General features: G+C 51.2%; 2 protein-coding genes across 2 annotated transcripts in view; one reads left to right on the top strand and one right to left on the bottom strand.

Annotated features, from left to right (window-relative positions):
* Window positions 1-2,270, top strand: part of WBSCR22 (Williams-Beuren syndrome chromosome region 22) — an 18,204-nt gene extending 15,934 nt beyond the window's left edge. The window contains exon 11 of the transcript XR_001862321.1: window positions 1,916-2,270. The gene's annotated coding sequence lies outside the window, so the exon portion shown is untranslated. The remainder of the gene's footprint in view (window positions 1-1,915) is intronic.
* STX1A (syntaxin 1A) overlaps window positions 1-25,873 on the bottom strand; it is a gene marked incomplete at its 5' end in the record, with an annotated part of 59,058 nt that overhangs the window by 10,208 nt on the left and 22,977 nt on the right. The window contains 3 exons of the mRNA XM_008634498.2: window positions 2,283-2,391; window positions 7,616-7,689; window positions 10,319-10,393. Of these exons, the coding sequence (XP_008632720.2) occupies window positions 2,283-2,391; window positions 7,616-7,689; window positions 10,319-10,393 (258 nt within the window). The remainder of the gene's footprint in view (window positions 1-2,282; window positions 2,392-7,615; window positions 7,690-10,318; window positions 10,394-25,873) is intronic.

Below are 25,873 nucleotides of genomic sequence, written 5' to 3'. Positions count from 1 at the left end.
GAGGAGGAGGAGAGGAGAGGAGAGGAGGAGGAGAGGAGAGGAGAGGAGGAGGAGAGGAGAGGAGAGAGGTGCTCCTGGGTGGGCAGCGTGATGCTGATGGTCACCGAGGCACAACCTCTGGCACACACAGACAGCAGTGCCTACACAAGGAGAAGGGAACAGAACCACACAGGGCTGTGTGGAGCCCCAGGGGGTGCCTACAGCCCCGGGGCAGTGACTCTACATCATCACCTCTGCCGAAGAGCCAGATGTGGTGAGGATGGAGAAACTTGCTGGGGAGCCTGCCCAGAGCGGCTGAGAAGCTCCTGCTCTCATACTTTAAAACCCGAGTGATTTACTGGCTTTGCTGTCAGAGCTCCCAGCACTTTCTATCTTTGGATTCCTCAGCTGAAAATGAGAGCTGTGGAATTCTGTGCAGTCTCCACATCCCATCTGTTCCAAAGAGCCTGCGCAGGTGCCCCTGGGGCAGCTGGGGCTGAAGGTGCTGGCTGGGACACCCTAGACCAAGCAGAGCCCCTGCCCAGGCAGCACTCCTGGTAAAACCTCCATAAGCTGTTCCTTTTGATGAGTCTTTTTGCTGGGAGATATTTATTTTCCACCATCCTGATGGGAGAATCCAGCTTTGGCAAAGGGCTGTGCAGAGGACTATGTCCCTCTCCAGCACAGCCCCATCCCACCTCTGCACCTCCTCCACACCTCCATCCTGAAGGGAACAAGGGTCCCTTGCTGTCAGGAACTGGGACACCTCCCCTACACATCGGGGGCTTCATGGGAACTCCTGAGCAGCCCTTTCCATACACCCATCGGGCTCTGTCAGGCACTGACAACCTGGCAGGATGGACAGAGCAGACACAAGAATAACAGTGTATCTTCAGAATTTAAGCAGAGTAGCAGAGCCCTCCAAAATCCAGCAGGAGAACAAGAGGAAGATTTCTTTCAGGTCTGCATCCAGTCAAGGACATGGCTTAGTCCTTCCAAATCTCCTCTCTCAGAGGGAGGCACATGGATACCTCAAATTCCTGTTCACGTGACAAGCCACTCCTCAGCAGTCAACTGCAGGGTGATGTTGGCTGAGGAATGAGTCAGGCAGCTGGAGCAGTGACACATCCTGCTTTACAGCAAACTGGCAAGCTCTGGTTGAGCCTCATGTCAGTCAGCCTTCCTGTCCAGCCTTCCCGTCCAGACATCAGAAAGACAAATCTGAACAAAGATTAAGGCTTGCACAGCTCTGTCTCCTTCCAGCCCTCCACAGAAATTCCCATACCCCACAGCACCCAGATTCCCAGACCCATGAAGCACATTCCCACAGGTGACCACCAAGGACATCAGTCTGACTCACAGATCTCCTCTCATCATTCACAGTGAGTTGTTGGAGGAAAGAAAACCATCCATTTGGTTGTTAGGGAAAAAAAAAGGACTAAGTTCAGATCCTTCCATTCTGAGCACAAACCCCACAACATGTCTGACAGTGAGATCATTTGCAAAAATCTCTTTTAATCTCTGCATGCCCTGACTTCCCCCTTGCTTATTCCCCTAATTACATGGTTCTTCTTTGCTGGGAGATAACCCCATTGCTCTAAACTATCCAGGTATCACTGATTGCCCAGAAGAACCGTAAGGAGAGTGTTTTTCTAGACAGGCAGGACCGAACTTCTCCTAAGTGATGGGCTCTGGGTGACTCAGAGATCTTAGTGCCACAGTAGTGTCACCTGGGTGAGGTGTCACCAGCCTCAGAGGTGTCACCTGGGGTCCACCCTTGGCCAGACAACATAATGGCTGCTAAGAGCCATCAGGTCCTGGGCCCACAAAGGTGCCTGGGGCCACTGAGGCTCCTGCTCTTCCTGTGCAAGGGAGACCATCAGGAGCAGGGAGTGCTCCAATCTCAAGAATTCCCTTCTCTCTTTTCTCTGTTTAGCTTAGTTCATCCATGAAGAAGAGCACCCTGAGGAAGGACAAATACACACAGGAATCAGGATTTCCCATGAGCTTCTTTGAATTAAAAATTAGCTGCAAACACAGAAGAAATTCCTCTCCTTCTGATGCCTGCTCTTTCTCTGCAGCGTTTTGGGATGTACTTTGCTGGGCGTACTTTGCCACTGAAACTCAAGGTACCACCCCATGCCCATCTCCCACAGAAGCTGTGTTCCAGCCACTCCCATAGGCTCTTGTGCATCCCAGGTTTGCCCAGCTGTGGGAGTGGCTCTGATCCACTGGGAGCCAGTGCAGGATGTGGCCCCATGGCACACACACCCCAGCTGTGTTCCCACTCCAGGTTTACTCACTGATCTCCAGCTGCCTCTGGATCCTGCCCTTGCAGCGCTCCCGGTAGTCAGTCTGCGTGGCATTGTACTCGGACATCACCTCCACGAACTTGCGGGACAGTGTGGAGTGCTAAGAGGGAAGAGAAGGAGAGAGGGCGCTGAGGGTCCCATGGGAGGGAAGGCTCAGCCCTGAGCACCTCCAGCCACCCCAAAAGCACTTCCAGCCCAAATGCTGCTCCAGTGAGTGTGACAGAGCACAAGGCGGGCAGGTGGCAGCAGGTGACACGTCCCCAGGGGAGTGGACCAGAGGCATTGTCTTGGGGTGACTTTGTGATGTGTATCCCCTATCGCTGCCCCATGCCCAGAAATTAATTTTGTGCCTTTCTGTGCCTTTAAACTGAGCCTGAGAGGGGGAAGAGACAAAACCGAGGGAACTTTCTAAGCAGTTTGTTTTCATGTTTTCAAGGACACAGAGATAGAGGCAGCTCTGTGTTCAGCTGTGGCGGCAGAGCGAGAGTGGGGAAAGCACCCTGCTTGCTTTCAGCCAGTTTTTCAGCTCCTTTTTCTTTCTCCAGGGAGAGACAGAGAGTTGAACTTTGGTTTTTCTTTTTTTTTTTCTCTGCTGGGCTATTTCAACACCAGAATACATCGGGAGGAATTTCCACCGAGGCCTTGGCCCTGGAGGTGGGCCCACCCCCCGTCCCAGCTCCCAGCAGGGGGAGAGAGATCTACAGAAGGACTCTGACATTTTCCCAGGTTTCTCTCAGCAGAGCGAGAGGTTTCATTATTTAGCATCATTATCCTTTTCCTGTGTGTTTGTTAAATAAATAGTTTTCATCTCTTTCACTTTCCTTGGAGGAAAATTTTTTTTTCCCCAACCTGGTGGGGGAGGGCTGGTTGTAACCTGCTTTCTATCAGAGGATATATTTCTAAATTTGGCCAAACCGGCACAGGTATCCCTCATCCAGCCCTACCTAAGCACAGCCTCCAGCCCCAAGAAGACACTCTGGGAGGCTGGCAGCACCCTACTTGCACTACTTCTGCCCAGAAAGCCTGGAGGCAAGGCCACAGCAGTGCCCTGGCTTGTGTCCTGCCCTTCCTGTGCCGTGCTGCCGGGACATGCCAGACCCCACACGGGCACAGGAAGGACCCGCGGGGATCATTCTGCAGTGCTGGGGGCAACTGTACCCAGCCCTGCTCAAAGGCAAAATCACAGAATCACTAAGGTTGGAAAAGACCTCAAAGATTATCAACTCCATCCTGTGACCGATCCCCACCTTATCAACCAGACCAGAGAACTGAATGCCGCATCCAGTTGTTCCTTCAACACCTCCAGCAATGGGGACTCTACCACCTCCCTGGGCTGCCTGTTCCAATGCCTGACCACCCTTTCAGTGGAGAAATTAGTCCTGATACCCAACCTGAAACCCCACTGGCACAATTTCAGGCTGTTTCCTCTTGTCCTGTCCCTTGTTCCCTGGGAGCTGAGCCCAACCCCCACCTGGCTGCACCCTCCTGTCAGGGAGTTGTTGAGAGCGAGAAGGTCCCCCCTGAGCCTCCTTTGCTCCAGACAGAGCTCCCCCAGCTTGCTCAGCTGCTTCTCATCATCCTTGTGCTCCAGACCCTTCCCCAGCTCCGTTCCTGTCTCTGGACAGTCTCTGCACAGCGAGGGAACAGGGAATGTCAGATGTGCCTGGTGCCACCAGCACTCAGATGTGTTGGTGCAGGTGTCTGTACACCTGGAGGAGCCCCAGACAGCACAGCCTTACCTCCAGGAGACGACACTGGTGACATCTCCAGGGTACGCCTGCACTGGTTCTGCAGCTATTCTAAGCCAGCAACAGCAGAATATTTATGGAGAGCCTCAGCTCATCTTCTCCCTCCTCCACCACAAAGCTTACATGAACGCCGCTGGCAGCTCCAGCTCCATCCTCTGCTTGAGAGGTGCTGGCCCAGAGCAAGGTCACAACAGCTCCCAAGCATCTCAGCTCAAAATCCAGCAATGACGTGACGTGCCATCCAAGCGATGCTTCTGCTGTTCCAAAACTGTTTTTCCTAAAATCCACTTCATTCTCATTCAGCTGAAAACTATCAACATATGTTGATCTACAGCCAAATATAGCCTGGGTGTTGAGTGACACCCTTCCTGCTCACTAGCACACCATGCGACACATCTTTTGCTTAAGAAGTTATTTAACTCAGTGTTTATTTTCTCAGATTGTTATTTTATGTTCCCATGGGCATCCCACATGTCTACAAAATTCATTTGATTTTTGGAGGAACATGGAGTTTTGCACAAAATCAGCTGGAAAAAAGCATTTTAATGGCTTTCAGACATTAAATAAACCTACCTGAATATTCACAGCAAATAAAAAGCATGTCAAAATGTATCTTGTGTTTGAAAGAAACTCATTAAACAGAAAATTTTAACTCAAGTTAGGAAAAGGATTTGTTTCACTCAGGTCTAGCAACTCTTCACTCCCCAAACATGGGCAAAGCAGCCCAAACCGGATTTCCAAAGAGCTGATAAAAGCTCTGGGTATTCAGAGTGGGCTCTGAAAGCCCCCAAAAGCACACACTGAAACTGGGGTCCTTGTCCTTCATGTGATTAAGAGAAAGATATTTTTGAAGTGTTTATCCCATGGGGTAATATACAAAATTTATAAGTATATATATAATATATACTTCTATATTATATATGCATATAGAAACATAGAAAAAACTGTCGAGACCTCTGGGAAGCTGCATCACTGGCTGCATTTCTGGACCGGGGATGCCTTTAGGAATTGTGACCCCAAGCCCCCTCCCTGTACCTGGATCTGCCACAGGCAGGGCCAGATCTGATGAGACTCTTCTGTCTGGAAATGACCACAGCAAAGCCAGAATAAATGCCCATAATCTTAATGCTCAATTACTCCTAGTTTACAACATGTTAACAAGGGGGAATCGGCTCCTCATTCCTTCTTCTACCCAGTGTTTTGCTAATACCAAAGTCCATACAAACTGGAGAAGACACAAATACCTACAGAAACATCAAGCTTCAAGCACCAGGCATGTCTAAATCAGCTTTCCAGTTTGGCTCATCCCAAATTTCATACAGAATGTGGGAAGGGAGGAGAGAGCAGGCCAGGCTCTGGGAAGACACAGCCACATTGCCCAGGAGAGGCTGGAACTGGTCTGTGTCACTGCAGGACAAAGGTGGTGGTGATCCCAGGTGGGGCACAGGACAAGTGAGGACAGGCTGAGAGAAGCAGGGCCCGGTCAGCTGAAGGTGACAAAGCCCAGAGAGATCCTTTTGTTACAATGATCCAGAGGGAGCAAAGAGAGAAGCTGGAGCAAAACTCATCTTGGAAGTGCACAGGAGCAGGAAAAGAGATGAGGGACAAAGCTGGGACATGGAATTCCATTTACATATTAAGGGGGGGAAAAAATCTTCATAAGAGTGGTCAAACACTGGAAAAGGGCCCAGAGGACCCACAGTCTGTGGTGTCTCCATCCCTCTGCGTTCTGGGGAGACAAACACCTGTAGAAGCTCAGAGCTGGGGACCAGCCAGGCCAGAAGCCAAAGCTCCAAAATGGAGCAGTGTCACGCTGCCAACCTAAGGACTCTGTGCCACGGCCCAGAGGTGCTCCCCTGCCCCCAGTGAAATGCTAAAAAATGCCCACATTGCAAGAAAATGTCCCACCTCCCTGACTGAGGGAGTTGGGGTTGTTCAGCCTGGAGAAGAGAAGGCTCTGGGGAGACCTTAAAGTCACTTCCAGTGCTAAAAGGGCTCTAGGAGAGCTGGAGAGGGACTTTGGACAACGGTCTGAAGTGACACAACAAGGGAGAATGGCTTCCCACTGCCAGAGGGCAGGGTTAGATGGGATACTGGGAAGAGATTTTTCCCTGTGAGGGTGGTGAGGCACTGGCACAGGTTACCCAGAGCAGATGTGGCTGCCTCATCCCTCGAGTATTCAAGGTCAGGTTGGACAGGGCTTGGAGCACTCTCGTCTAGCAGAAGGTGTCCCTGCCCTTGGCAGCGGGTTGGACTGGATCACCTTTGAAGGTACCTTCCAACCCAAACCACTCCATGGCTTTATGGTGGAGCAGAGCCCTGAATCCCACTCTCCCACATACCAGGATGACATGTGAACCACAGAGTTCAACACAGACCAAATCTAAATCCTGCTCAAATCTACAGCCGTGGGTTATGCAGCTCCCATTTGTGGCCACCTCCAGTTTCCCCAGACACTGCCAAAGTAAAGCCTTTTCCTGAGAAACAAGGACACATCACAGCTAATACCAGGGACCACCACCACTGACTGCCATCTCCCCCCCCTGCCACTGGCACTGGCACCTGCATCTGGGATGACATCAGCTCTTGAGGAGCTCAGCACAGAGCATGGAGCAGAACACCTCGGGGGTTCACAGCACTGCTTTCAGCACACAGAAGTGTCTCTGGAGTGGGAAGGGAAGTTTTTTCGTGGAAGGGATCTGCTGTCAGCCTGACACTGCCCAGCTGCAGCAGAGCTCTGTCCACACTGGATCCTTCTGGAAGGAACAGAAGAGCTGCCCTGCAGCAGAACTTGCTGCTCTCCTGTTGCTGCACCATCCTTTGGCTCTGCCATGCCCCAGAAATTCCCTGTCCTGCCTGCTCTAGAGACAGGTTGGCCTTTCCCCTCCCCCAGCTTTGTAGAGGACAGTTCCCTCATGGCCTCAGGCTGAGCTGGGACAGCTGGTGCAGGGCTGGAGGACACTGGGGTTCCAGCTGGGAGCTGCAGAGCTGACTCATTACCATCACTGCCATATTGATCCGGCACCAAATGCGGATGGGAGAGAAGGCTCCCTGAGTGTCTTCCCAGGCTGAGGAGGAGATAAACTACAAAAGCCAAAACTCCTCCAGCACCACTGCAGAGCATGGAGAAATCAGGACTTCTTGTGTGTGCATAACCCCCTGTGAGAGCTACAGATCTACATCTGGATCCCCCCCCAGATGATGAAGAGCAGCACTGGCAGCTTCTGTTACCTTTATCCCTTTAATGGGATACACACTCTTGGTTGCAGAACAAGGCTCTGAGACGCCTTGTCTTCACCCACATCCCCCAGTACAGAGGACACAGCTCTGCAGCGATGCAAGGACAGATTCCAGGCTGGATCAACAGCTGCATCCTACCAAGTACTCTCTCACCAAAGCATCACCAGAAGGTAAAAACTACACACCAGCTCTGCACGGTTGGGCAGGAAGACAGAGTTTCACCCAGAGAAATCTGCTCCATAGCCAAGCACAGACCTCCTCTCCCAGCACCTCCTGGGATCCCTCAGCTGCCACTTCCCACCTTCCCCTTCCTGGTGCCACAGGGCAGAGGCTCACCTGAGTTTTCCTTATCCGCAAGTCAGCCGATGACCTGTTCAGTCCTTCCTCTTGCTCGATACTCTGCTCAATGCCTGGTCAGGGTAGAAGGACACATTATTTTGTGCTGTTTGAAGAACAATCATTAAGGTTGGAAAGGACCCCCAAGATCATCAAATCCAACCTTCAACCAATTACCTCTAGCTCATTAAACCGTGCTGTCAAATGCCACATCTACTCATTTTTTGAACACTTCCAAGGATGGTGACTCCACCACTTTGCCAGACCGCCTGTTCCAGTGCTTAACCAAAGGAAAAGGATTGTTTGGCAAAGGGACTGCGAAAGACTGGATTCAGGAGCAGCTGGTACTGGGCAGTTCCCAAATCCTGACCCCACCATTCAGCCTGGCAGCAAAGCCCTGTTTCATGACTGAAAAACACCTGGTGCCTGGCCATTGACTGCGATTTGGGGCTGAAAGGGCAGCACTGTCATCCCCAGCCTGGTGAGCCAGGATTTCCATACAAAATCAATGTGATGCTTAGGTCTGATTGCCAGTATTCAAACTGGAGAGCTGTTCCCACCAGAGAGGCAGGAGGAGGAAATCCAGAGCTGAAGTGTCTCTGCAAAATACCAAACCTCAAGACTCCTCCAGGAAACCTAAAAATAGCAGCTCCTCCAGCTGCCTGGACTGGCACAGGGAGGACCCACCATGCCAGCATGAGTGTGCTGCACCGTGCTGAGCACTCATGTAGCAGGGCAGGGATCTGCTCCTTTAATTACACAGCTAATTGAGATGAAGCCCTCACTGCCCAAAGCCTGTGGACCATGGCAGGGAGGAGCACCATCATGTCCCACCATGCTTCAAGCAGGGAGAGGTCACAGGGGTGCAGGGCAGTAGGACTGGCACAGAGCAGGACAGTGCAATCCTGCCCCATCCCTGGAAGTGTCCAAGGCCAGGTTAGATGGGGCTTGGAGCAACCTGGTGTAGTGGAAGTTGTCCCTGCCTATGTCAGGGAGTGAAATGAAACTACCTTTAAGGCCTCTTACAACTCAAACCATTCCATCATTCCAGGATTCTATGAAACCTGATCCTCAAGGCCAGCTCAGGACATACTAATTCAAAGACTTAATTTCAAAACTTGGAAGAAAGCTCCCATCAGCAGGCTGGTCAGTGTGCAGAGACACATATCTCCACATAAACCACCTGGTGTGAGCTGGTGGCATCCCCTGAGTCTGGCTGAAGACCCCATTCCTAACACTGATGTCCCACAGCTCTCTGAGCCCAGCTGTCCCCAGCACCTTCCATTCTGGAGCAGGTCCCTCAAGCCCAGCACAGGGCAGGTTCCTCCTGTAGCAAGGACTCCTGATTCCCTGGAGCTGCCCCCTCACAGTACAGCTCAGCATATTTCATCAGCAACTGGGCTTCCTCCACACTTGTCACAAACCACTCCCAAGGAATGGTATTGGCAAACACTGGGCATTTCTGATAATTAGTAAAATCACATTCTCCCAAGAAGCTGGTAATTAGAATTAGCCCGTGCATGAGTAATGTCTGGCCTGAAGAAGTCAGTTTGTTATCAGCAGATGTTGTTTTTGATCAGTCCTGACTGTTTTCTGTCATTGATCATGCTGGCCATGAGGCGATTTGGGACAAAACACAAGGACTAATCATCTGCTGCTCCAGGTAAATATGATACCAGTCTTTTCTGGAAGCAGGAAACAGGAATTGGAGCCTTCAGGCTTTCTAAGTCCCTTATAAAACACTGAACAAAACACTTCTGGAAAAGGATTTTTGTTTTGTATGGGCCAAACCCCATCACCAGGGATCCTGGTGTGTCCAGGGCCATGGGAATGAATCCATTAGACTATGGAATAGATAAGATGGCCCCTGGCTCTCCTTCCTGGCTCTAGTTGAGATCACGTGCTAGGAGGATAAAGGGAGCATGGGAACAGTGGAGATACAGGTCTCCTGGCCCACACATGGGACATGGCCACACCAGTGGTGACCAATTTAACAAAGGGCTCCAGGCACATCTGAGTCCTCCATGACTGTGAGATGTCTACAAAACCCTGGGATTAGTGAGGACACTGCTGCCTTGGGGGAAGCACCAGCTCCTCTCCTACCTTTCAGACACAGCCAGGTCTTCTGCACCAATCTCAACCAAACCCCAGACTGATGTCCAAGACCACCACAGTCAAATCCAAGATAACAGAGGTGACCTGCCTCCCATCTGAAGATGCTTCCATCCTCTCTGACTCCCTCAATCCCCTGGGGTCCAGTCTTGGAATTCTGGGCTTGTCCGAGTGCTCCAGCATAACCCTGACCATCAGTGGGTCGACAGTCACCTTGTTCTTACACCCCAGACTGACTGACTCTTCCAATAGTGGAAACTGGAGGTCATATCCTGCAGCACATCCCACAGCAGCACCTCTTCACTCACACTGAATACAACCTGTGGCCATGCTGGGGGTTTGTCCAGCATCCAACCCCTGCCAGTGGTGTGGCACAGGACTTACTCAGAGCCCACCAGCTGCTCGTGGTCCCATTCCCTCAATTACATTTTGGGAACGGGGCACAAGGGGGCAAATTCACAAAGGGCAAATTAAAGCACCTGGAGGGTGCAGCAGAGAGGAAAGGTGATGCCCATCCCTGAGAGTATTCCCAGCCTGGGACAGGAGTGCTCCAGGCAGAGCTCCGCAGCTCCATCACAGGCCAACACTCACTCTTTAGTTTGGAGCGCACTTTGTTCGCCGTCTTCTTTATATCAGACATCAGCTCTTCCAGCTCCTCCTTTGTTTCTGGGGAGAGAGGAAAGAGCAAACATGGATGTGCTGCAGAGACCAATAAAATCTGCTGCCCTGCAGAGTGTAGAGACCAGAGCTATGAGCACTTCAACCCCCTACCTGGAAGAATTTCCAACCCCTGACTGAGAACACTCCCATCCCCAGACTGAGAGCACTTCCACCCTCAGACTGGGAACACTTCCAACTCCAGACTGGGAGCACTTCCACCTCCACACTGGAAGCACTCCCATTTCCAGACTGGGAGAGCTCCCATCCATAGACTGGGAACATTCCACCCCCAGACTGAGAGCACTCTTGCCTCCAGACTGGGATAGCTCCCACCTCCAGACTGGGAGCACTCTTGCCCCTAGACTGGGAACATTCCCATATCTAGACTGGGAGAACTCCCACCTTCAGACTGGGAGCACTTCCACATCCAGACTGGGAGCACCCCCACCTCATGCTCCGTGCTGGACTCTCCTTCCACTCCTGAGACCTCCAGCTGCTTCCAGCTCTGGGGCCCCAAGACAAGTGTTAAACTGAACAAGAGTGAGGTCAGCTTGGACATGGGGAAGAAATGTTGGACCGTGAGGTTGGTGAGGCCCTGGCACAGGCTGCCCAGAGAAGCTGTGGCTGCCCCATCCCAGGAAGTGTCTGAGGCCAGGCTGGATGGGGGTTGGAGCAACCTGAGATAGTGGAGGGTGTCCCTGCCCATGGCAGGGAGGTGGAATGAGATGACCTTTCAAAGTCCCTTCAAACCCAAACCATCCTGTGAATCTGTGATCACATACAGGTTCCTCTCCCAGAAACCAGCATGCCCTGAAAGAAGCCAGGATTTGCAGATGTGGCTCTCACCAACCTGTGCTTCAGGAACTGCCAGGCCCCCTGTACACAGCAGCCCCTGTACACAGCCCCATGCCCAGAATGCTGGGACCCAACTATGGTCTGCCAGTGCAGCTCTCCCTGCTGCCACCCCAATATTCCCTCTTGATTTTGATGAGATCAAGACTTAATTAAATAAAACTTTGTTTAATAGAGCTGAGGCATATTGACTGACTCATGTCAATGGCATAATTAGAAAATCCTGATAATGGAAATGTGTTGGGGGAAGGTCCTATCGTACTGGCGGCTGTACACATTCCCATCCCCGAGCTACAAGCTTCAGCACTACTAGGAAAAAAAGAGAAGGAACACATCTGTGAAGTCCTTCACCCCAGGGTATTTGCTGGAGAACAGGCACAAATGCAGTGACAGGAACAGGATATTTTCAGTTTGAGTTATCATTTAAGTGACTAGTTATTTTTTTTCTCCATTCTTAAAAAACTTGTAATAGTAAGAAATAAAGAAATAATAAGAAATTTAATACTAAGAAATTTCTTGAAAGAATTTGCAATAATAGGAAAATAATAAGCAATAATAAACTGTTAAAATAAGAAATTAATAACTGTAATAATAAGGAATTACTAATTATTTCTCAATAAAGAAATAAACCAGTGGGCTGAGTAACTCCTTGCAGCCATCCAGCCTGGGCAAGCTGACAAGGACCAGGAGTACTGGAGACAGCAGGCTGCCACAGACATGGGGATGGTCTGGGAGTTGGGATTATCCACCTGGAAAGAGGAAAGCCAAAGTGGTTCCTACTGCTGTCTGAGACTACCCTGCAGGAGGGTGGAGAGAAGGTGGGGCCAGGTGTCCTGCTGGTCCTTGGAGGTGACTACTGATGCTTGGAGCTGCACTGGAAGAGGACAAGCAGTGCTGGACCAAGCAAAATGCAAATTCAATATTAAGAAGAAGAACAGTCATAAAGGCAGTCAAATACCGGATGCAGAGAGGCTGTGGGATGTGTGTCCTTATGGATATTCAGCACAAGGCTGGGTGAAAGGCTGAGCATTGGACCTGCTGGAGGGGATCGGCCAGGGGCCTCCAAGGTCCCTTCCCACCCATATCCACCTTCAATTCTATTGAACAATTTCACATAACTCACTGCCATGTACTTTCCCTTCTCCCCGGCAATCTGGGCTGATGGATCTCCCCCTCTACTCTGCTCTTGTGAGACCTCACTTGCAGACCTGCTTCCAACTCTGGAGTCCCCAGCCTAGGAAGGATGTGGAGCTACTGGAGCAAGTGCAGAGGAGACCACAGAAATGACCTGAGGGCTGGAGCCCCTCTGCTCTGGAGCCAGGCTGGGAGAGCTGGAGGTGTTCAGCCTGGAGAAGAGAAGGCTCTGGGGAGACCTTAGAGCCCCCTTCAGGGCCTAAAGGGGCTCCAGAAGAGCTGGAGAGGGACTTTGAACAAGGAATGGAGGGACAGAACAAGGGAGAATGGCTTCTGCACTGAGAGAGGGCAGGGTTAGATGGGAGAAAAGTAGATTCTTCCCTGTGAGGGTGGTGAGGTCCTGGCACAGAGTGCCCAGAGCAGCTGTGGTTGCCCCATCCCTGGAAGTGTCCAAGGCTGGGCAGGGCTTGGAGCAACCTTGTCTAGTGGAAGGTGTCCCTGCCCATGGCAGGGTGATTAGATGATGAGATGAGATGAGATGACATAAGATGAGATGAGATGAGATGGTATTTAAGGTCCCTTAACATTCTGTGATGCACTGCTGTGAAGCTGCCACTGAGGACAAGTGGTGAGTACAGTCCTGTGCTGGCCACTCAGGGAGCGGACAAGACTGCACGGGTGGAAGGAGGGAACAGGGAATGGGGCTGGGTGCCTTCCCTCAAAATATTTCCAACTGAGCAAGCAGCATGGAGAGACGTCCTTCTGGCCTGATTTGAGTCACAGGCCATGTGAGGATTACTTGGCGGCCTGGCAAGCACAGGCTGCCCAGACAACTATTTTCACATCCACGGTGTCTGTTTAAGTGACTCACTCAGATCTGTTTAACCATTCACAGCAAGTGACATACAGCTATGGGAAGCTGAAGTACCACAACATTACTGTGCCACGGCCGGCCTCACTTCATGCCAGAGTGGCACTGAGGGGGCAGATGGGATGTTTTAGAGGATGAGTCAAGCTCCCCATACCCCACAGCCCACGTAGGATGTCTGCTCCATTCCCACTGGCACTGAGCACAGTGGGAGCAGAGATGTCCCCATGGCCACATGTCCCCACTGGGAGGGAGGAGGAGTCTTTGGTCCAAGGTCGAGTCTTATACCCTTGAGAAGCCCCAGGGCCTGCTGTGACCTGCCTGGGAGGGAGCCCAGGCAGTGCAGAGAGCAGGCAGGGGTGCAGGCAGGGGTGGGTAGTCTTTCTCCTCCCTCTGCCAACAGCTAGTGAGGCCCTCACCCGACGGAGAGCAGACACCCAGCCCAGGGTGGTAACACTGCAAGCAGGCAGGAGATGCAGGCAGGCAGGAACAGGTAGGCAAAAGCAGGTAGGAGCAGGTAGGAGGGGGCAGGAGCAGGCAGGCAGAAGCAAGCAGGAGCAAGCAGGAATAGGCAGGCAGGCAGGGACAGGTAGACAGGAGCAGGCAGGAGCAGGCAGGCAGAAGCAAGCAGGCCAGGAAGGAGCAGACAGGATCAAACAGGAGCAGGCAGGATCAAGAAGGAGCAGGCAGGAGTAGGCAGAAGCAGAAGGGAGGAACAGGCATGAAGGCAGGAGCAGGCAGGAGCAGGAAGGAGCAGGAAGGAGCAGGCAGGCAGGATCAAGAAGGAGCAGGCAGGACGGCAGGAGTGGGCAGAAGAGCAGGCAGGTGCTGGCAGGCACAGCTCTCCACCCTTCACAGGTAGGTAAGTGCAGGCACTGCCACTGTAGCTCTCTGGATATCACGGTGACAGTGACTTTGCACACAAGGTGCTCAGCCCTCGAGCTGCCTCACTCTTTGCTGGGACTAAGAAACTTCACCTCGGCAACCTGCAAGTCTTTACTGACAACAACCAACCAACATCATCGAGAAAAGTGCAATTCCAAGCTAATTCCAAGCTGAGTTACCTGGCAAAGCTGGAAGGAATCTTTTTGGCAAAGACTTAGCTCTTTCAACAAAAAATTAAAGAAGATCCTGAGAACAGTTCCTTGAAGGCAATTTAGAAAAAATAAACCTTTCTTGTTTATCTTGGCACTTTCCTTAAGGGAATGTTGGGTATTTTTTAAAGGTGAATGCAAAGAGGAAGCACAGACCTGACAGGCCCACAATGATCTGGTCTCTGGGAGCAAATCATAAGGAATCCTTCCTAGGAACTCTATGGAAACATTTTCCATAGTCTTTCATGGCCTTAAAGCAATACAAATGAAATCTGTTTTAAAAGCCACTAGGCAGGAGATTGTCTAGAAAGGTCCTGCACCTGGGTCAGGGCAATCCCCAGTACCAGCACAGACTGGGGGATGGATGGATGGATGGATGGATGGACGGATGGATGGATGGATGGAGAGCAGCTCTGTGGAGAAGGACTTTCCAGCTGAAGTCCCATTTGCCAAAAGAGATTTGGGATATCAATGACCTCTGTGCAGTCCTTCAGTTCCCAAAGGCCAATGTTTATTCTTGGAAACAGAGCTCAGAGTTTCACATTGCAACTTATTCATTCAAGCTGTGGAAAACAAGAAGAAAAACATCAGATGCTGACTCAACCCTTTCCTAATTTTCCAGAATTTTTTTCAACTCTGACCAACACAACCATTTGCAGCAGGTATGACAGAATGGGGAGCAGACAGAGGGGGACAGGAGAGAACTGCTCAACCCCTGCTCCAAGCAGAGCCAGGCCTGTCCTTTCCATGCAGGTGCAACACAAGGAGCTCCAGCTGCCTGCCAAGCTGTAGAAACATGGCAAAGCCATCCATCTGCCTTTGCCAGGAGCAGGGCATGGGAGGTGACCAGTACTATCAGGAAGGACCAGCAGCCCCAGGATTTTTAACTTCCTGCATGCCAGGAACAAATCCTGTTCAAGGTTCAGCAAGGAGAGACACTGCCAGGGTTCAAGGTCAGTGCAAAATGTCCAGGCTTTTACACAGGAGCAGAACAGAGATGATTCACAGAAGGGTCTGAAAAGCTTGTGGGATCCCCTGGGATGAAAGGTACACTCTGAAACACCTCATCCATCCACCCAGCTGTGTACTGGGGTGATCCAGAACAGATTACATTGTAGCTTTTGACTTTTTACATCATCGAAAAGGAAGCAGGTGACATCACAGAATCCTAGAATCACAGGGTGGTTTGAGTTGGAATGGATGTTAAAGATCATTCCAACCCCCTGCCATGGGCAGGGACACCTTCAACTAGACCAGGTTGCTCCAAACCCTGTCCAGTCTGGCCTTGGACACTTCCAGGGATGGGGCATTTAACTGAGTTCCTATAACATATTCACAGGTAATTAAAAGCTGGTACCATCAGTGGAATTGCATTTATATAATAGCATTTGATACCAGTGGTGATGGATCCTGTTTCCCAAATTCTGAACTCTCAACATGATCTCCACAGGCTGTCAGGCCAGTCCAACCACTGAGAAGGACAGAGTCTGAGGCCAGTGGCCGGACACTGGGGGTTTTCCACCAGTAACTGGGCTTTTAACACCAGAGTGGCCACGGGCAACCTCGCATCCCAAGCCCAGCACAGCCCTTCCACAGCCTGTCACTGAGCTAGCTATCCCAAACACCTTCAGGATGTTCTCATTCTGTGGTCATCTTCCTCCAACTGTTCCTGATGCTCCAAACTAGCCTCAGAGCTGGTAAACTCCCACAGGAGGCCAATCTCAGGATGAAAGGAGAGCTGCACTATGTGCTAACCACAGAGTCACAGAATCATTAAGGTTGGGAAAGACATTCAAGATCAGCAAGTCCAACATTTGACCAAATACTACCATGTCCACTAAACCACAGCACTACACACCCAGTTGTTCACTGAACACCCCCAGGGATGGTGACTCCACCACAGTCCTGGGACAAGACTTAACCACTCTTTCAGTGAAGAATTTTTTCCTAATATCCAACCTAAACCTCTCCTGGCACAACTTCAGACTATTTCCTCTTGTCTTGCCCCTTGTTCCCTGGGAGCTGAGCCTGATCCCCACCTGGTTCCTGTCAGGGAGTTGTAGAGAGTGAGAAGGTCCCCCCTGAGCTTCCTTTTTTCCAGACAGAGCTCCCCCAGCTCCCTCAGCTTCTCCTGGTGCTCCAGGCCCTTCCCCAGCGCCGTTCCCTTCTCTGGACACACTCCAGCCCCTTGATGTCTTTCTTGGAGTGAGCAGCCCAGAACTCAACACAGGATTTGAGGTGTGGCCTCACCAGTGCCCAGCACAGATGGATGGTCTCTGCCCTGGTACCACTATTGCTGGTAACAACAGCTTCTTCTGCAGCCACTTGCTGCGTGTTTATAACCCAACAGCACAAATGAGGGGATCACAGTGCTCACACCAAATGACCTTGGTTTGGTGACAATCCCATGCAAGGGTGGCAGAGCAGAACCAGTGCAGCGCCTCACTCCAGTTTCTCTGTTTTCAGAGGAAGTTGTATTTCATTTTTTTTCCAATTAACACTAAAACACCACTGTTTTAAAAGTGAGGGGAAAAGGAGAGTCAAGCTAATGACATAATTAATGCCTGTACATTGACATGAGCTTGAACCCAACTACTGTAACAACACGGCTCCCAAAATCAGCTGCCCGTCCTGCCTGAAGAGGGCTCATGGAGCCTCACACTCAGCAGCAAACCCAGACCCACAGCTCATCTCCAGCATCCTTAGCCCAACACATCCCACACTGCTTTTCCAGCTTACAGCTCCACTGGAGCGGCTGTTGGGAAAGCAGGAGGTCACTGAGCTGGCAGGAAGCAGCAAGGATCAACAGCTCCAAGCAGGGGGAGTTGAGGAGATCTTTTAATTAAAAGCAAGCAACTGATCTGATGGAAGCCCTGATGGAAGCACAGGATCCGGTGAGCGCTGTGGGGGCGAGGGCAGATGGCTGCACCCCCAGGACTCATCCCACCTTCACGAGCAGCACCCAATTAAGACAGCAAAATTTATGCAAGCAAACAGCTGTGGATGGCTGCTCCCACCTGCTGCAAACATGCCCATCTGTCAGAGCTTCTCAGGCCTGCAGCACCATCCCCAAAGTTGCTCTCCTGGAGCAATTAACCGGCTGATGAATGAACACTCCTTCCCTTTCCATGGCCTTCTTCTGTCTTCCCTATGGCTCTCCTCCAAGCCCTTCCATTCATCCTCTTAGCTCCAGGGCAGCACTAGAGAAATCAGTACCCTCCACTGCCTGCTCCCATTCTGCTTGGAGCCACATACAAACCCCTGTCAGCTCCAAGAGGGACACAGGGCACTTAAGAGGCAGTGCTGGAGCTCACAGGGACCGAAGCCACCCTAGCCCTCCCACAGACACTGAGGGCACAGGTACCAACTAAAGCTCCTCAGCTCTATTTTTACAACACTGACTCCACTAATTGTCTTACCTTCTTTAGTTCTCCCAATTGAATTCCACTTCACATATTCCATTATTTTACTCAGAAGCAAGGTCGGTTTAATCAGTCAATAATTACCCAGTTCATTCCCTCTCTCTTTAAAATCAATGCTCTTCTACCTCCCAAGCTCCCAGTGCCTACCAGGTATGCCAGAAATTATTGGAAATCAACACTAATGGCAAAGGCATCATCTTACTCAGCTCCTGGAAAACCTCTTGATCAATACCTTCAGGTATCCTGAATCCAGCAGCGTCTATTTTTGGTATCGACTGTTTAGCAACAAACCGATTTACTGCTGGAATGTTGGAATTTAATCAATGTAAGATACACCATGTGTTTCCCAAAAAAAGAGAAGCGTTTCCCATATGTTTGTGTCTTTTCTGCATTATTCTCCCATTTTCCTTTATTAATGCACCAAAATGGTTGACAGGTTCTGCTCTTCTTTAAGCACCTCGAGAAAATTTCAGTTTGTCCTTCAGGCCACTGCTGGGTGGGTTTTCTGGCTCCCTGTGACTCCCAGCTCCAGTTTCTGTGACACTGGGAGAGGGTGGGAAAATATTCTCCTCCTCACCACGTATGGGAGAACAGAGCCGAATGTAAATCCACGGCAAGGGAAAGTTCAAGAGTGGGAGGTACAAAGAAGAGGTAAGAAACACTGAGGCATACAGGGAGGATAAAGTGTTTTAAATTTGTTCTGTGAGCACTTGATATCAAGGAGCAAGATAGGACCATCCAGATGATTGAGTGTCCCTGGTACTGAGACCTGCCCCAAGGGGTCCTTCTCCCAGGCTGTAACAAAGCTATTTCACACTTCATGCAAACAAATCTTTCTTCCAGGTCTGAGGAACATAAACTAGGCTGAATTTGGGATCACAGACAGCAACTGCAATTCTCTAGTGTTTTAACTGGTCTCGTAACAGAGATGTCTGGAGCAATTAAATAATTCCTTTTTGTCCCAAGCTTTAATCACAGGACTCACAGGGTGGTTTGGGCTGGAAGGGACCTTCAAAGATCATCCAGTACAACCCATTGCCATGGGTGGGGACACCTTTCACTAGCCCAGGTTGCTCCAAGCCCCGTGCAATCTGGCCTTAAACACTTCCAGGGATGGGGCAACCACTGCTTCTCTGGGCAACCTGTGCCAGCCCCTCATGGTCTGACATTTCTTCCCTATGTCCAACCTGACTCCACCCTCCTCAGTTCAACACCATTGTCCTGTGCTGGGACCCCAGAGGTGGAGGCAGCTCCAGAGTGTCTCAGGAGAGTGGAGCAGAGGGGGAGCATCCCCTCCCTCCCCTGCTGCCCACACTGCTGGGGATAAGCCCAGCAGACACTTGGCTTTCTGTGCTGACAGTGCTCATGGCCGGGTCATGTCCCATTTGTCACTCCCCAGGATCCTCCAGTCCTTCTCTGCAGGGTGTTCTCCATCCACCCCTTCATCTCTCCAGCTTTCCCCCAGTTTCTGCTGGCACTGGGGATTGCCCTGACCCAAGTGCAGGACATTGCTTTTGGCCTAGTTGAAGTCCATGAAGCTCTCATGCTTTTGGCAACTTTATTCCTGATACTTCAGTATCCTAAGGCACTTTACCCATCCCTCCCCAGGTCCCAGGAAACACCACAGCTCTTTTCAAAATCAGACACACCCCAAATGCTGTATTTAAATTGTTTCAGATGAGAGAGTGAGTCTGTGCCCATGAGGGGCCCTATGATTGAGCATCCTGAAGGATGGGGAAGAAGGAGGGCCTGATGGAGGGACTGCATCCAGCACAGGAGGGAGGAAAGTCCTTCACCCCTGCACAAGGTGATGCAAATCACACAGAGTGAGCCCATTTGGACAGAGAGACACAGGGCTTTGTGCAGAAAGGAAGCCAGCTGAGGAATTGTGGAAAGGTTATTTTTAGAGTTGTACATTTCCATGACAAAGAGCAAGTATTACCTCTGGCTGAAAACCTTTTATAGCATTGGCAGAAAAAACTGACCAGAAGTAGTTCTACCTCCCAGAGCTTCAGCTGGGAGCGTGCTTGAGATGCTGCTGTTGGTACCCAAAGCAGCAAGTGTGAAATAAAGGCTCAAAAGGCACGCACAGAGTTCAGACACCGGAACCTGCCAAATCCAGACTTTTTTCCTCAAAAACAAAAGGCAGGGAGGGGTGGTTTATATTTTTAAACACTGACCGAAGTGCAGAGAACTGTGTGATTTAATTAAAATTGTCAGGTCTCAGCGAGGACAACACACAGGCAGGTCACAGTAGCTAGGAAGGGCTTTAAGGACATCCTGCAGCCACTGTCAGCTGCAGCCATCATCCCTGCACAGTGGCTGTCTGGCAGCTTCTTCAGACTCCATCAACTCATGGAAATGGGATAGCCCAAAACTTCAAGTTGGAAGGAAGGTACAACCCACAGTCTGCCCTGTAAATTTGAGCAATCCAAATGGCTCATTCTCAGGGAAAGGTCAAAAAGGGAAAAAAATCCACCTCACAGTGGTGGGTACTTGTTCAAGGATCTTTTCCGTATAGCCACAGACTTGCAGGGTGGTTTGGGCTGGAAAGGACCTTAAAACTCATCTCATTCCAATCCCCTGGCATGGGCAGGGACACCCTCCACTGGACCAGGTTGCTCTAAGCCCCGTCCAATCTGGTTTTGAGCATTTCCAAGGATGGGGCAGCCACAGCTGCTCTGGGCAACCTGTGCCAGGGCCTCACCACCCTCATGGTACAACATTTCTTCCTTATGTCCAGCCCAAAATTTATTGCAAGGCAGAGTTTGGTCCATCCATCTCCACCAGCACTCAGGTCTCCAAACACAGGAGTGAGCCAGCTCCATGCCTGCATGTGAGATACTTGTGCTGGACCCTCTTCCATGATCCCTGTCCCAAGGCTGACTCGCTGCCCTCTATCCTTCACCTGTTAATTTACTGAAATCAGAAACAACTTGTTCCTGATGCAGCTCTGGAGCAGAAAACACAGCTGCCACTGGCTGGGGACCTCCCTCCCCCAGCAGAGTGAACAACTGGCAGCCTCTGACCAGTCCCCTCAGCACACAGCTCTGGCCAGTGCCTCCCCATCCATTGACCCTGCACTCTCCAGGCGCTGCTTCGGAGCTGTGTGCCATGGGAGTCACATGCCACGTGGGCTTGTGTGCTGTGGGAACTGGAGAAGCCATGTGCTGCGGGAGCTGCAGGAGGTGTGCGGGATAGGAGGCGTGCGCTGTGAGAGTTGCACGTTTTGGGAGCTGTGTGGGAACTTTATGCCAAAGGAGCCATGTGCAATGGGAGCTACACATTGTGGGAGCTGTGTGGGAGCCAAGTGGTGTGGGAGGTCTGTACCATGAGAGCGGTCTGCCATGGGACCCATATGCTGTGGGAGCTGTGTGCAATGGCAGCTGTGTGCCATAGGAGCCATGTGCCAAAGGAGCTGTGTGCTGTGGGAGATCTGTGCCATAGGAGTCATGTGCCACAGGAGTTGTGTGCCATCGGAGCTGTGTGCCATAAGAGTTCTGTGCCATGAGAGCTCTATGCCACAGGAGCCATGTGCCATGGGAGCTCTGTGCTGTGTGAGCCATGTGCCATAGGAGCCATGTGCTCTGGGATCTCTGTGCCATGGGAGCCACAAGCATTGGCAGCCATGTGTCACAGGAGCTGTGTGCTGCGTGAGCCATGTGCTGTGGGAGCTGTGTGCTGTGGGAGTCGTGTGCCATGGGAGCTGTCATTGGAGCTGTGTGCCATTGGAGCTGTGTGCCATTGGAGCTGTGTGCCATTGGAGCTGTGTGCCATTGGAGCTGTGTGCCATTGGAGCTGTGTGCCATTGGAGCTGTGTGCCATTGGAGCTGTGTGCCATTGGAGCTGTGTGCCATTGGAGCTGTGTGCCATTGGAGCTGTGTGCCATAGGAGCTGTGTGCCATAGGAGCTGTGTGCCATAGGAGCTGTGTGCCATAGGAGCTGTGTGCCATAGGAGCTGTGTGCCATAGGAGCTGTGTGCCATAGGAGCTGTGTGCCATAGGAGCTGTGTGCTGTAGGAGCCGTGTGCTGTGGGAGGTGCGTGCCATTGGAGCTGCGTGCACAAGCCACACGCATCAGTACCCGTGGCCATGGCCAGCAGTGCCGACGTGCTCCTCGGCACACTCGCTCCAGCCTCCCACTCCTCCCTAGCGCAAGCGTCAGTTGCCAGCGTCACTGCCGTGTCATCAGCTGCCTTTTCCACAGTGCTCATTAATTCATTGGAGGGGAAATCTCCCCTCCAATGGAGGAGGGCACAGGGAATCCCAAAAGCAAGCGGACCTTGCTTTCTTGCTGGTTCACCACCCCAGTTTTTCCACAGTGTCGTTGCTCTGTGCTCTCTCTGCAGGGCAGGTGACCTCTGACGGAGGGAGGGAGGGGGGGAGAAAACCTAAATATGTCTTTAACAATAAAGATGAAATCACACAACTGGAATGAACAGAAAATAACAGAGACACTAGAAATTCCTGCAAAAGAATGCAAGGATATGCTTGTGCTGGATAGGAAGAGGGGGGAAACAGGATGGATGCAGGTCTGGCATTGCACAGAACAATGGCCAAGGACTCACTTGCCCTGCCCAACTCTTGAACAGGCAGTATTTTTGTGTACTGTCTCCTGGTGGTCCCTGTGCTTCCCCCTTGGCACCTACTCTCCCATTACCTCCCGGCCCCACATCCCTGCAGCCTCCTCCCAAGCCCTCCTCCCCGCTGTTATGTTGGACTCCTCTTGCTGTCCGTCTCCCTTAATTATGCCTCCCCCAGCCTGCTCTGTCTTCACACTCTGGAATTCACTCTCCTCTGCCACTTCATTCTCCAGATTCCTTCCTCTGCCAGGATTTGTCTTCCCCATTCTCTCTGATCCTGGGTTCGGTTTCAGGCCCCTCATGAAAGAAAGAAATTAAAGAGCTGGGCAAGAATCCAGAGCACCAGGAACAGCTGAGGAGCTGGGGGGGGAGGGCTCAGCCTGAAGAAAAGGAGGCTCAGGGGGGACCTTCTTCCTTTCTACAACTCCCTGACAGGAGGGTGGAGGCGGGTGAGGGTCAGGCTCAGCTCCCAGGGAACAAGGGACAGTACAAGAGGAAATGGCCTAAAGTTGCGCCAGGGGAGGTTTAGGTTGGGTATGGAGGACAATTTGTTCATAAAAGGGCTGTCAAGCCCTTGCACAGCTGCCCAGGGAAGTGACGGAGCCGCTATCCCTGGACAGGTTTAACAGATGTGTGGATGTGGCACTTGGGGACATGGGTTAGTGGTGGCCTTGGCAGTGCTGGGGGAACGGTACAACTTAATGATCTTGGAAGTCTTTTCCAACCATAATGAATCCATGATTCTATCCCACAGACATCAGCAACCCCAACGCAATCACAGCAGCCCCTCGTCCTCCTCCTCTCCTGTTTGTAGAAAGGGATGTCCTTCACTCTGCAGGGTGGTATTTCTACCTTTTAGAGAGCAGGATTTATATTCTCTGGGGGGAATCCTTGGGGAAATCTTGCACTGAGGTATCTTCCATCTGTGTGTGGCCATACCCAGGGTATTCTGTACACTCATAGTGTATCCTGGTCCTCCTCACCGTCCCCCGAGAGAGAGGCTCTTCCCCCAATAACTACCTTCTTCAAAGTTATCCTTTCCCACATTTGCAGTCCCTCAAAGCAAGATGTGCAGGGAAGGACAAGCACAAAGGAGAGTGTCTCTGTTTTACAGCAGGATATAGTATCCAGGGACATGTGGGTATATCTCACCCATGCCACCAAGCTGGACACAGGGACCAGATGATTAAAGACTCAGGGTGGGATAGGAACAACATAATGTATGACTCCCATTGTGGGGGTCAATCCTGGGGCAAGTTCCATTCAGTGTTTTCATTAAGAGTTTACAGACTGGAGGAAAACCCACCCACCAGCTTGCAGGGGTGGCACAGGAGAGCTGTGTTGGCTTTACATAGCTGATGGAAAGGCACACTTGATTAATGACAAATCCAGGCTAAAGTCAATTACAGAAATACTGGAGAAGGACAAATCTCAGCTGGTTCCTAGGGATAACAATAATCTTAACAGTCAAATACAATTCCAGAACCTTGTATCTGCTCATATGCTGGGGGGAGGTTCCAAGGAAGGCTGCAGCCAATGGCAGGAAGGTATGTGTGGGGATCTGTCTTGGTTTGAAAGACAGGTGTCTGCCAAGGAAGAGAACTCCTAAAACCACAACAGGAACAAAGGCATTTTTTTCCTTGGGAGAGAGCAAATCTGAGCAGGAGTTGGGCAGACTGAGTCTCCCCAAGCTCAAATCAGCACCATGCTGAGGACAGGCAGTGCAGGCAGTTGGGGTCTGTGATCGCAGCCCCTAACACAACACTGACCCCGAGTTCCACACTGCCCAGACAAGGACATACCATGAGAAAATCAAGTGCAACAGCGGCTGGAAAGCAGGATTTCACCCAAGAGAGGTCCAGAGATTCTGCCTGATTGCTGCACATGGGTCCTGCCCATACACACAGCAGCCTCAATGCCACCTAATGTCACCACAAATCTGGTTAATCCAATTTTCGAGAAGTTGGTGATCACTAATGCTTGGCTTGCCGGCTTCTTGCAGTCTGTGCTTATCGAATCTCTTCCTTCTGGGTTGAGGGAAGCTCAGGATTCCCATTTCAGGCTCAGGGATGCCACAGGACTCCCAGCCTGGCACTGGGACTGTCTCACATACCACACCAGCGTGCAATGGTCAGGAGTGACAGGTTCTGGTTTCCACCTCAGGAACTAACAACAGTCTCTGAACTTCTGAGAACCACACACTAACCATCACAGGACATTGTCCACTTGATAGTGAAGGCCTGTGTTCTCAAGCAGCTCCCTCTGACCCAAAGTTCACATTCTCTGGACCAAAGTAGGCACCAAATCTGCACTTGGGTTGTCAGGCATCTCCACTGAGTGAGGCCTCATCCCTTTCATGAAGGATTCATCATCTGAGCCCTTTGGCATGGCAGGATTTCAGTCTTTCCTGCTTTTGACCTCCCACAGCCTCCAGGGTTGGAGCAGAGGTCTGTGCTAACACCAACCAGCCTGTGGTTGTGTAAGGAAAGAGGTTTTACTACGATGGTGACTGACCACACGTCACACAGAGACACTGTGGAGTCTCCACACTTGGGGATATTCATACACCATCTGGACACGGCCCTGGGAAACCTGCTCCAGGTGACCCATCTTGACCCAGGTGACCAGGTGATTTCCAAAGGTCACTTCCCACTTCAACCAATCTGCTTCTGTAAAAATAAGGAGCTGCAGGGCCCTGTGATGCATCAGACCAGACAAAAGACACTGCTACGCTGTGTTATGGGGTGTCACAGGAGGTCACATGGCAGAACATCACCTGTCCCATGCAGCAGATGGGACATGCAGCACTCCCATACAGGGCTGGAGTAAGGTGGGTAAGGGGCACAGCCTGCACCTTTGCTGGAAGCACACAAAGGGAAATTCCTCATCTGGACACTGGCTGAAGCAGCTGGGAGGTGACCCAGCAAAGCAAGGAGATGGCATTAACAGTAAAAATTGGTCAATAACAAGAGAAAATGCCTTACAGACGGAGATCCCACAGACATGATTGTTACAATCTGCTCTTACCTTACAGGGACAAAATGCTGGAAACTGAAGAGCTGGTCAGTCTCCATCATGTCCTTTCATCAAAACCTTGATCCCCTGGACCCTCTCCTTTGTCAAACTCAATGTACCAAGTCCAGTGGTAGGGAGAACCGGGACACACACCCAGCTCAAGGCACAGGAGTGCCAGGTAGCACTGTGGTCCTGCACCACTGGCACCATCTGGTTGGGAAGCCCAGCCATCCCCCACCCATGTCTGATGGCACCAACCAGTTGCCTTTCTCTCTGCACTGCCTGTCTGTCCATGTCCTGCAACATAGGATGCTCTTAATCTCCTCCCCCAGACACACTGTAAGGACTAAGGAACAACCAGGAATAAACAGCAGCATCACATTCAACAAGGATGCAAAATCCAAGACTGGAGCAGTGCTGCTGCTGTGGCCAGACGGCTCTGAAGAGGTGAACTTCCATCAAGTTTTTGTGAAGAAAATCCCAGCCTTTCACACTGAAAACACCACATCAAGCAATAAC

Source organism: Corvus brachyrhynchos, unplaced genomic scaffold (genome assembly GCF_000691975.1).
Source record: "Corvus brachyrhynchos isolate BGI_N302 unplaced genomic scaffold, ASM69197v1 scaffold15, whole genome shotgun sequence".
Taxonomy (NCBI): Eukaryota; Metazoa; Chordata; class Aves; order Passeriformes; family Corvidae; genus Corvus; species Corvus brachyrhynchos.
Note: the sequence above shows the minus strand (reverse complement) of the source record. Positions and strands in the feature narration are given on the sequence as shown.